Source organism: Talpa occidentalis, unplaced genomic scaffold (genome assembly GCF_014898055.3).
Source record: "Talpa occidentalis isolate TD23 unplaced genomic scaffold, MPIMG_talOcc4v2.1 talOcc4.9, whole genome shotgun sequence".
Classification (NCBI taxonomy): Eukaryota; Metazoa; Chordata; class Mammalia; order Eulipotyphla; family Talpidae; genus Talpa; species Talpa occidentalis.
In genome coordinates this window covers 115,035,009-115,047,280 of record NW_023605305.1, presented here as the reverse complement: position 1 = coordinate 115,047,280, position 12,272 = coordinate 115,035,009, and the positions used below count along the sequence as shown (strand labels likewise).

The following is a 12,272-nucleotide window of genomic DNA, read 5'->3' as shown; positions in this document are numbered from 1 at the left end:
GGCTTTTGTAGCTTCATTATAGCACATTCATTAATGTGTCCTGCTAAGTTATGAATTATCTGTTCCAGTTCCCATTCTGAGACTCAGAAGTACCAAGAGAGACTTGTGGTGGGCCCACGTCCCTTTCCCAACTCTGTGAGGGGAGCAGGCAGTGGGAAAACATTTTTCCTTGCTATCGAACGACATCAGCTCCCTTAAAAGGCAGCAGCTATAGTCAGTTTGATTTTAAATAATATTCTTTTTCTCAATGTACACAGTGATCCCAAAGCAAATTATGGGCTCTCTGAATTCCTTTAGTTCCTCAGGGCTCTGTAGTGCCTTAGTGCATTAATAATAACAACAATAAAATGATAATAATACGTATTATTGTAGGTATATACTTAAGTATATAAAATATACTTATAATATTTTATTTACTATTATAATAATAAGCATTATTTGTATCGACTATACATAACTTTCTCTTCAAGGATGACTGAAATATTTCAAGCAGAAATAATATGAGCACGATTTTATTTTAGGTAGGACATGAAAGGTAGTAGTGTTACAGGGCGGAGAGAGAGGCATTTCAGAACTCCCAAACTTGCCCGCTCTGAATAGGTTTTACCATCTGTTGCCCTAAGACAAAACATATTCTAGTGCGTCAGAACCTTATTTATTTATTTATTTTTAATGAATGAATTAATTTTTTTTAAAGATTATTTATACAAGCACTGGGTACAGTCAGAAGCGCGGGAGGGTGAAAGAATTCACCAGGGCCAGAGTGGGGAACAGAGCAGGCAGACCGACGAAATACACTGCTGAGGGGAGCAGTGGGCATGGCAGGAGAGGTCTGTTGCGCCATGTGGGACCCTCCAGGTGGCTGGGGATCGAACTGGCACTACAGAGGCTGCGGGCAGCCTCGCAGCCCAGCGCTCAACCGCTGCGCCACCAGGGGAGGCCCCAGTGGGTCAGAACTTTAATGGAAAGGAACTTTAAGACAATTAGTGTGCAATACAGAAAAGGGGAAGAATGGGGAAGAAAATAGTTTTTAAATCAAGCAGAGTTCCCCATCCCCTCATGGGTAAATGCCCAGCCAAACAGGGTTGGCCCAAAGCGGGGCCTGAAAGCCGCCACAGTCTAAAGCACCTTCTGGCGGGGACCCATGGAAAAAAGCCTGAAACAGTCAGATAGGTCTGGGAGGAAAAGAGCAAAATGAAAATTAAGATAAAAGCTGCCACTGTTACCTCCCCACGGGTCTCTCACCCACGTCTGTGTCAACCAGGCCAGGACCAAGAAGCAAGAGCAGCTTCTTTGCACGTCTCTGCTCCACGTGCCTCCTCCAGGTCTCCTGGCTCTCCAGCCTGCTTCCTTCCTTCCCTAGTCTCCTCTCCAGCTTCTCTTCCTCCCTGCTCAGGGAACCCTCCTTTGGTGGGGCAGGGAACCTGGAATCTCCCCTTTTCTTGGGGGCCACTCTCTTACAGTAGGAGAAGAGAGAGATGACAGAGACCCATTGTGGAGTTATTTTATAATAGTGGAGCTCAGAGGCAGTGAGCGAGGATTGTGGCAGTGAGGGTTGGGAGAAAGGAATACACGCCGTGACTCGAAGCGGAGGCACATCCAGTGGATTCAGATGTAAAGAAAACTAGCCTAGGTATAGGCAGGGGCAGGACTGGGGAGTGTGTGGTGTAACCTGATGGGAGCTCAAGTCCAGCAAGGGACGGGGCTGGGGGTCCCCCCAGGAGTAGACCAGAGCGATACCAGCTCGCTGGACGGGGCCTCACTGCTAAGAGGCAGTCACCACGCTCTCCTGCTGATGCCAGACGCGGTCTGCTGAGAAGGGTCTGAAAACACATTTGTCCTCAGCAGGAGAGGAGGAGGAACCGGATGATGGAAAGGCAAGTCTTCTCAGAGAAGTCTTGTAGGAAGAAGGAAATCAGTGCCCCACCGGGTGTCTGGGCCAGAAGCAGCAGCTCTCTGGGGCATGGCTGCCTGCGGTCCTGGCCGTTCTGGCCCGCAAGTGTGTCTTCTGTGTGAGGTGCAAGACATGTGTCAAGCAGAGAGGGAACTGGACTCCAGTGCCTAGTCTTGCTTGTGCAAACTGAAGGGCAGCGCATGTAACTGTGCAAACCTTACACACAGAGGGTGTTTAAAAATAACAACAGAGTCACCCAACTGTGTCAATCCCCATTTTGTTGGGCCTTTGGTGCCGTCGAGGCCGTGGACCAGGAAGCCAGCGGCCTGGAACTGTGGGGAGCTTATTGGCAAGAGCGGAGCTGCCCTTGTGAATGACCTCAGGCCCCGGGGAGGAGCAAAGGGCCTGAAACCACTCTCTGGCACAGACTGAGGTGTTTTTGACAGGCACCGGTAACCTTCTTCTACCAGCTATCACTCAGCCCCTAGTCTTCCTGCCTCTCTTACCAAGCTGGCGCCTGCTTTCCACATGTCCCTCGGTTCAGGCACTTTTCTTCTGCTGTTCCTGGGGCGCTCAGTCAGTCGCACCCCTCTCTAGTGCCTGGTGTTGCTCTACTGATGTCTTCAGACCTCAGGGTTTCATCTCTTCTTAGACTAGGAAGGTTCTCCAACACACTAGGTTAAGTGTAACCCAAGGCAACTAAGGTGACGCTTCGCACACCAGATTTTTTTCCAACTGAAAAAACCAGCATCTGTGTCCTTCCTTCTGAGGCTCTGATCTGCAGGGTGGGGTAATGTGGGAACAGCCCAATGCTAAGCAGGGGGTGCCTGGAAAGCGAGTCAGGGGCCATCAGTGGGTGAAGTTCTAGTGGATGCCCGTTAGAGGAAGCCACTCAGCCCTGAAGCTCTCCAGGGCAGGAGAAGCAGCATTTATTTATCATTTAGAAAACATTCTGAGGGTGCAGTTTCTGGAGAGTCCTCTATTAAAAAAGGGGAGTTTAGTGCCGGCTTCTGTTCCCTGAATGCCTGGGCTTGGCCTGCCTCCAGTACTGACCTAGTCAGGGGACACGGTGACTTAGTCACTCCATTTCCTGGCCTCTGCCCATTGTCTCAGTCATGTGTTGGCAGTGTGATTATTTGCTTTTCCTCCAAGCCTGAGGGTGTGTCACCTGCAGAGATGAAACTGACCCACTAGCTGGCATTCCATTTAGGTAAGGTAGCATCTGTCTCTTCAAAGCCTGAGGAACTGGCTTCTCTTCCTTACCTATCTACTGTGAGGACTCCATGGCCTCACCAGCCTGTTCTTACATCCTCAGGGGATTCGTCAGGACCAGAGAGGAACATGCCCAATCTTGCCAAGTGCCCTTTAATGTCCTAACTTAGCTCTCCTGGGAACAAGCACTTGCAATAGTCGAGAGCTGATAAGTCCTATTTATAATAAATTCCCTCCAGTGATCCCTAGTGTTCCCAGTGCCTGGAGGTGAGGGTTTCTATTCAGGGGTTCCCTTAGACTAACCCTAGGAATTCTTTAGGGACAATGTGTCACTGAACTCTCTTGCTGTTTCATTACTGCTAGATGTTTTTCATGAACTGATTAAACGGTTTATTTATGAGCAAATACTTGTAAAAACTAATACTTCAAGGCAATTTTTTAGATTTGAATTGATTGGCAAAGACATTTATAGTTAGGAATTTATATAGCAAGTCTTTAAAAGGGGATGACACAGGTTGGGCCTCAAACTCTGGGGAGAAACATTAAGACAGAAGAAACTGGACAGGGCTGTGGAAGCTCTTCCTGGCTTGCTGGGCGGACTGCGCATCTCTTCCTGGCTCCCTGTTTGTGACATCACATGGGTAGCATGAAATCATCAGCGGGGAGAAATATTTATACCATGAAAATTGGTAAATGCCACAAATCAGGCCTTTTTCCTCCTGGAGAGCTGGTTGTTAATATTCACTAGCACACCTATGGTGGTAAAAGAAGTAAAACACAGGGCCTCCCTGTTGGCGCAAGGGGTTAAGCACAGCACTGTGAAGCTATCTGCAGTCTCTGTAGCACGAGTTCGATCCCTGGCCAGCCAGGGAGCTACCCACATGGCGCAACAGACCTCTCCTGACTGTCCCGCTGCTCCACTCAGCAGTATATTTCAGTCAGAACAGAACAGTCTGTTCTATTCCCTACTCTGTTTCTGGTGAATCCTCTCACCCAACTGGGCCTGTACCCCAGTTCTTGCATGCATAAATAAATAAATCTTAAAAAAAAAAAAAGAAGTAAACATAAATGCAGAGAAGGAAATTAGCAAGTCACATTTGGAGTTATGGCCAGACTGGGTCAGGCTGACTAGTATCTTACTGGGGAGATTAAGACAATTTTGACTATTCTATAGCTATCGAGGAACTGTTAACGATTTTTTAATCAGTCGAGATGTTTTTGGATACAAGTAATAGAAAAACTAAATTCAAAATGTCTTAAACATAAGGAAGAGGTATTATCTCATATGGTAAGAATTTCAAGAAGATTCACTCAGGTGCCAATTCAGCAATTCACCCAGGACCCAGATTCTTTTCATCTTTTTGCTCTGCCATCCTTCTTTGCATGTCTACTTGTTCTCAATCCAGAACAGCAGTTCCAAATCCAGGAACATTCAGCAGTGGGAAAAATCATTTCTTCTTTCTCTTTGTCTTTTTGTAAGAGCAAGGAAATCTAGCAGATTTCCTTGAATCTCACACTGGTTAGAACTTTATCACATGCTTAACCCAAGTACTGTCAAGGGGGAAAGACCCCCATGATTGGCTTAGATCTATCTCTAAGATCCATTTCACCCATCTCCCTCCCACTCAGCCACCACCCCTTCACTGGAGCCAATTCCCTTGAAGTCCACACCAGGTGGAGAAGGAGGCCTACTTGGACACAGTCAGGATTCTATAAGCAAGGAGGAAGAAGGGGGGTAGACATTGGTTAAGTAACCACCTGCTGCTGCAGCTTTTTTTTTTTTTTTAAAGATTTATTTATTTATGCATACAAGAACTGCGGTATAAGCCAGAGGTGCGGGGGATGAGAGGATTCCCCAGAGAGAGTGGGGAGCAGAACAGGTGGATCTACTGAAACACGCTGCTGAGGGAAACTGCAGGCAAGACAGGAGAGGGCTGCTGCGCCATGTGGGTCAACTCTCTGGCTGGCCTGGGATCAAACTCTAGTGCTGCAGTGGCTGGTGATATAGCTGTATAGCGCTGTCTATAACCCCTGTGCCACTAGGGAGTCCCCTGCTACAGCTTTTGAATAGAGAGAACATATCAGAGAAATATTTTGGGAGGCATCATCTGCAAAGGTATTGAGCTGACAGAGGCCCTGAGAATAGAGACCCAGTTAGTATTAGAAAGGTCTGACATGTGCTATGCAAACAATGGTTCTCAACTGCCCGTTCATTAGTTTACTCAACAAAATTTAATGAGTGACTGCCAGGGTCAGGCACTATGCTAGGTAAACTTACAGAGCCTCACAATCTAATGAATGAAGCAAGTGTCAATCTACAAGCAAATCCAAATTTATGACATGGATAAATGTTTTGAAGGAACTCTGGATTTGTTTTCTTCTTTAAAAAATTTTGTCTTTCTAATTTTTTTTAAATCAAGGTAAAATTCACATACAACAATATATACATATCTTAAATATATAATTTCATGTACATGTGTAATAGTTACTCCTGTCTGGATATATAACACTTCATCATCTCAAGAAGCGCCCTCATGCCCCCTTCTATTCATCCCTTACCTCCCCCAACAGGCAACCATGGTTCTGATTTCTAGCATCAAGATTGCTTTTTTTATTCTCAAATTTCATATAAGTTAAATTTAAATTTCATATAAATTTGCTCAACAAATTGATTTTGAAATTTATCCACTTATACATTTAAAAAAATTATATTTCATTGTTTGAACAATGTCTTTGTCTTTTTTTCTGTTGGTAGACACTGAACTATTTCTAGGTTGGGCCAATGGATGAATAAAACTGTTGTGAACATTCATGTGTGAGCATTTTGTGGACACATGTTTTCATTTCTATTGGGTAAATATCTAGGAGTGGAATTGCTGGGTCATGGGGGGAGAAATGTATTTAATTTTATAAGAATTGTAGTTGGCCTCCCTGGTGGCACAAGGGGTTGAGTCTCAGCACTATGAAGCTATCGGCAGCCACTGCAGCGCGAGTTCAATCCTGGTCAGGGAGCTGAGCCACATGGCGCAGCAGACCTCTCTTGTCTCCCTGCTGTTCCCTTCAGCAGTGTATTTCATTAGATCTGCCTGTTCTGCTCCCCACTCTGTCTCTGGTGAATTCTCTCACCCCCTGCACCTCTGGCCTACACCCTAGCTCTTGTATGCATAAATAAATAAATATTTAAAAAAAGAACTATAGATATTTTAAAAGTATGCAGATTCATGGTCCTCACTCCCAAGAGCTCTGCGTTAGTCTAAGATTCCTATGGTACACAGTAAGTAATTTCAAAAAGTCCACAGAACCTTTGGTCCAAATTATAGTGGTGATTGTAGAAAGGAAGTTATTTTGGCTTGGTTTTCTTCTCCACCATAAAAGCATATAAATGCAAACAATTGATTTTTTTGGTAAGCTGCAAAACAACTTTCTCTGAACATTTCCCCTTCTCTATTCACTAGCCCCAGTGATGAAATAGTCTTTCCTTTAATTTCTCTGGTGAAATGAAAGTTGTTTTTTTCTGTTCTTGCTTAAAGTGAAAGTTCAGGAGCTCTTTGGAACAGCACTTGGAATTGCTAAGATGGTAAACAAAAACCAGCCTGTAGGGTGAAAGAGAACTTGGGACTGAGACGCGGAGAAGGTGTATAGAGGCCCTGAGTGTGCTGGTTGGGTTTTCTCTGCAGCTTTTACTTTCTTTCCTTACTATTCTTCCACCTGGCAGCAAAAAATCATCAGCTGTGTTCTGGTTGCCGACAACTACATTGGACAGCTGCTTCTAAGCGGCCAGCACAGTGTCAGCCTGAGCGGCTGGCTGCGCATGGTGAGAGAACGGGACCCGGTTTTTAGGCAGAGAAACTGACACATGGAATAGGAAGGGAGTCACTTCATGGATTAGCGGCTGGCTGAGCTGGGACCAGGACACAGGTGGCCTGGCGTGCAGCCTGGTTGGCCACACTGGTGTCCACACAGCCTGGTTGACCCCAAACAAGCAACCCATTGAGCAATTTCACAAACAACAATGAATGATGGATGGTGGAATGAGAAGCAGGCACAAAGCAACTGCAGCCCCATCACTTCCTAGGCCCTGAATTTCCAGGCAAGCCTGTAAAGTGTGGTCACTTAAATGAGTTTGACCAGCAGCTTGACCCAGCTTTCAAATTTGCAAACTTTTTGTGGTCACTGCCAAAAGTCACAGTCTGCCTTGTCTGACGGTGAAGAATGCTTCTGAACTCCATGCCCAGTCCTAAGATGTCTGGGGTAGTAAAGCGAAGACTTGAAAGACACAGTTCACAAATGGGTATAAACTGTTTCTGGGAGGGTCTGGTGGAACAAGTCAGCGTTAGATTTTCAAAGCTCTTCATCAGTGGCTCTGCCTGCCTACATCCAGTTTAGTCAGCAAGGACCACAGTTCTGTTAGAATCAACTTACGTGACAAGGATCAGCCTATTCTCCTCAAATCTGCCACTGAACAGTTGCCAAAATGTGTGGCCTCCACATGCATGAAGCCCAGGCTAAACCATTCCACTTGCCAGCCTGTACTGTTGGTGCCAGCCCCCTGCAAGGCACTCTGACTAGCTCTGCCTTGGTATGGCTCTAGGCTCAGCCCTAAATCTTCCAACTCTACACCCAGGGTAGCCCCCAAGAGGGAGAACTGTCAAGGAAGTGTCCTATTTCAGGTGCCGATTTTCTAGTCTTGAGCTGTGTAATTCTGAACGCCTCTGTGCTACAACTGTGGCAATTAGAAAAGTGAGGACTTAGAAAGTAGTAAGGGGACAGAAAAGCAGACTGTGATATTTGTTTTTAAATGGTGCTATTGGGCACAATGCAGACGTTTTAAATATGCGGACCAAGCGCCCCGGTGTTAGGACTCTGAATTAAAATTTAGAACTTCTTCTGCAGACCACAGCAGAGGCTTAGTGCCATTTTGTGTTGGTGGTAAGAGGCATTTATGAAATGGCTCTTCTTTCTTAAAAACAGTCCCAGATAGCCGTCTCATGTTTATTTATTCCTTCAACGAATATGGAAGTTTTGCCGTGTGCCAGGCACAGCTTATTTTCTCATTATCACGGCTGATGGCAACTCACCATCAACTGCCTTATATCACAGTTTTACGTATTTTACTAAAGTGGAAGATCTTGGATGCCTGGAATGACGTCGTGTTCACTTTCGTGTTTCTAACAGTGCCCTGCACGCGGTGGGGACCGCTTATATCTGTTGGGTTGTGCTGTTAGGCTACTGAAAGGCACGGCCAAGACTAGGTTCTGTGCAAACTTTCGGGGTTGCTCTAAGTCTTGGGCTCGCGTGTCCACGGGGCAGGCTTGCGGCGCCAGTCCACGAATACCGTGTTCACAGCGGAGTGTGCGGGTCAGTGAGGGACGGAGGGCGCGTCCAGGGGGCGGGCCGGTCCCTCTCCCGGGGCAGCCCCCGGCCTGCCCGGGGCAACTAGAGTTTCTGCCTCCCGCCGAGGTCTCTTCACGCTCGGCCCCTCCCGCGAGCCGCCCCGCCCTCTGGCTTCTTCCCACACGGCCGGAGCCCACAGACTCTGCTCAGCCTCAAGCGTCCAGGCCGGGCCCTCCCGGTCTCGCGCCCCAGCTCTGGAGCCCGCGGCCCGCGCGCGGCCGCCGCCAACCGCCCGCGAGCGGCGCTCAGGGCGGGGCCGCGACGGGGCGGGGCGGGGCGGGGCGCCAGAGGCCCGGGGGCGGCCTGGGTGTCACCAGCAACCCGCTCCGGCCGGAAACTGGCGCTTGTTTCCGGCCGGGCGGCCGCGAGCCACCGACCCAGAACCGGCCGCCGGAGTCGAGCGGCCGCCGAGCGTGGAGCGGGCGGGAGCCGCCGGGGAGGCCAGTCCGGTCCGTCCCGCCCGGTCCAGCTCCCGGTCCCGCGCGGAGCAGCCGCGGCGGTCGCGGCCCCCAGCGCCGCCTCCGCCTCCGTCGTCGTCGGGGGAGGGGCCGGCCGGACCCGGGGGTCAAGCCGAGGAATGAGGAGAGGCGGCCGGGCCCCGCGCTGCGCCCCAGCCTAGGGCCTGGCCCGGGAGCCGCGAGGGTAACGGACCCCCGCCCCCCCGCCGCCCCGCGCACCCCCAGACTCCGGGCCTCTGCGCCCCGCCGTCCCCCCGCTGCGGCCCCCGCGGCCCCTCGCGGCGGGTCTGCCCTGACGCCCCCCCCGCCGCCCCCACCCCCTCACCTGCGGCCGCGGCCCCCGCCCCGCCCCCAGCGCGCCCCTCGGCCCCCCGCCCCCAGCTCCCCAGGCCCCCGGCCCGGCGCGCCCCCCGGCCCTCAGCGCGCCCCCCAGCCGCGCTGGCCACTTCGGACGGCCCCGCCCGGGCGGGAGACCTGGGGGAGGGTGGCGTGGGCCGGGGTGCCGAGGAGCGCGGGCTGCGCGCTGCCCGCGGGGTGAAGTTTAGCGTCTCCGCGTAGAAGGAGAAGGAGAGTGAGCTCGGGGGCCGCCGTCGAGGCCGAGGTGAGGCGCGTCCAGCCGGGGGCCGAGGAGGCGTGAGCGCGAGGCCGCGGGGAGGGAGATGGCGGCGGGGCGCTGGGTCGGGGGCAGGAGCTTGAACTTTAGAAAAAAGAAAAGTTGCCGTGAACGGATGGAAACTTCAGAGGCGATGAGTAAGCGGGGGCCGCGCGAGCGCAGTGCCTGGGTTAGCGGCGCGGCGCGCTCGCGGGGACGGGGGTTTGTTTACTGGGCCGGCGTATTTTTAGCCCGTCGGGCTCCCAGGACCAGCGCCGCGGGTCTCGCCTCCTCGCCCCCGCCTCCGCAGAGGCGGCCTGTCCGCGGGACCTAGGTGGCTCCTCTGAGCACAGGGCAGATGGAGAAATTGAGTCGAGAGAAGAGGATCGGTGCAATTTCATGTGCGAGATTGTCCCCGAGCTCTTCGGGGGAGTTTTCATGAATGGAAAGGCAGAAATTAGCAAGACTGACTCTCAGTTTTCTTATCTTGTTATAAGTATGCCCTGTAGAAAATCGTTAGCTGGAAATTTTTTCAAGCTTTGGCTTCTCATACTTGGGAGATCTTGGAAGAGGCTGCATCCCCTTTGTCTTTTAGAACCTGTTTCTTAGGTGGGAAAAGGATCAAGTGAAGAAAAGAGGTAGTGAGCGGTAAGGCTGTTTATTCCACGAAGAGAGCTAATCCCAAGTCTTTCAAAAGCATTTTTATGCTGTTTAACTTGAAAGACGTTAAGAAAATGTCCTTCCTAGTAAAAGAGATTGTATTCCTGATGGGATGGAGAAAACTGCAGGGACTTTTGCAGGGTGGCTAGGGAGAATTAGACTTGTGATTAAACATTTGCTGTGCATAATTTACCAATGAATCCATTATAAGCAAACAATTATGCTCATTGTCCTCATTGTTTTTCTGAGCAGTTCTCTTGAAGTCTAGTAACCATCCTGCTGTGTTAGACTATTGATATTTTGAAGGCTGAACAGAACTGTAAAATGAGTGAAATTGAAGTTGTTCCTCTGGAGGCTGACTACCAGCCTGTTCTAGTTTCCACTAGCTGCTCATCATGCGCACCGCCCAGAGTAAGTGGCCAGTTACTATGTACTTAGAGATTGCAAATGAATCCAAATGTTAGCTCATGCTAGAAATAATTGAGATGGTAAATATGTTGAAAAGATATTCCAAAACTAAAATAGATTATTTTTCGATTTTTTTCCATTTCAGATTATCAGCGCCTTTCTGCTGGTAATTATCCATTAGCATGAATAATTTAGAAATGAGCCAATATCTACTTGGACACTGTACACTCAAGCAGGAAAGAAAGATGGAAGACAGTCCCCCAATTTTTACTGATTTTGTTGTTGTTGCCTGATTCGACTTACCCATTTCATTTAATGCCAAAGACTTCGTGTATAAAAAAACCATGTAAACCGTTGCCAGATAAAGGGCTGTCTGCTGACTGTATAGTGCAGGCTGACCAGTGGTGGAAGCTGATAGTTGGACTTGGAGTTATGTTGCCAGCAACTTGGAAAATTTCCTGAAGCTTTATTTTCCTAATTATTTCTTTGGTGGAGGAGGGTAGGAGGGGATCCCTATTGAAAAAAAGGTTTAATTTGGAGGGCAAAAATCTTATCACAGCTCTTCCAGAGTCTGTTGTTTTGTGAGTTGATTGGTTTCAATATTAGTGCTATCTGGTAAATTCTGTTTGTATCTGTTTGTACTGAAATATGAGTTTGTATTGAACAACTTCCCGTAGCTGAACTATATACATTATTGGGAGAAAAGTTGGGAATTAAGGGGGCTGAATAAACCCAAGAATAAGTGTAGGGCACCCAGCACTATTCTCAGTTCTTAGAAAACTTTGGAATTTTGCAATTCAATATATGTAACTGCGTACGATGGGGTAACTTAATATTAAAAGTATATGTTCAAACTATTATGGGTGCACTGAGTGCCTCTTGTTTTAGAGCTCCTAATTGTCTCAAGCTTGCTAAGGATGCTGGCAGGGGACACTATATGGGAGCACCCCTTCTTTTTACCCCAAACGTTCTTCCCATCGAAGGATAAATCCTGAAAGAGTGCTTCGAAATGTGACTTTAGCAGTATCTTTGGGAACTTGGGGACTGTGGCATCTTCTCGACATCCCTTGATAAATGCAGATAATGAAAATCTGTGTAGCTGTGATCTAGATGCAGGGCAGTTTTGTCTTGAATGTCTGAATTCAGTTGCGTTTTTTTAAATATAGGGGAATTGATTTTTTTTTTTTTTTTAAAGTAAGAAATCCCTGCTGAGGGATGATTGAACACTCTTGTGGATAAAGCAGACTCCAGGCTCCAGTGACAGGCTTTGGGGGCCATATAAAAGATTCAGAGACAGGTGTCCTTGCCCTTGGGACAGGGGTGGGGTTGGAGAAAGGTGGTAAATAAATGACCAGGCTTATTATAAGCTTTGACATTTAGAAAGCAATATAAAAAGCCAACTTTGGTGTGCTAAAAATGGAGTATATACAGGCTAGAAAACTTGAAGTAACAGGGTAAGAATCAGTAAGATAAATTACTGGTTTCTAAGTAAAACTTGAAATGGACTTGGGAGACCGGATCAGAGGGATGGGCTGACCTTCGTTAAAATCTCAGTCTTTTTTGCTCTGTGACCTTGGACAGTTTACTTCTCCATACTAACCTATAAACTGGGAACATTTAAGCAAATGAAATAGTTATTCTATATTAGGAGTGT

General features: G+C 48.4%; 1 protein-coding gene across 7 annotated transcripts in view; it reads left to right on the top strand.

Moving 5' to 3' along the window:
* Nucleotides 1-9,085: 9,085 nt before the first annotated feature.
* OTUD7B (OTU deubiquitinase 7B) overlaps nt 9,086-12,272 on the top strand; it is a 54,141-nt gene continuing 50,954 nt past the window's right edge. For 3 of the 7 annotated variants that reach the window (XM_054691742.1, XM_037500990.2, XM_037500987.2), the window contains exon 1: nt 9,798-10,621. In XM_054691742.1, the coding sequence (XP_054547717.1) occupies nt 10,606-10,621 (16 nt within the window). In that variant the 5' untranslated portion in view covers nt 9,798-10,605. Of the gene's footprint in view, nt 9,143-9,455; nt 9,560-9,797; nt 10,622-12,272 lie in introns of those variants that run through there. The other 4 variants (XM_037500988.2, XM_037500993.2, XM_037500989.2 and 1 more) reach the window with 4 other exon arrangements.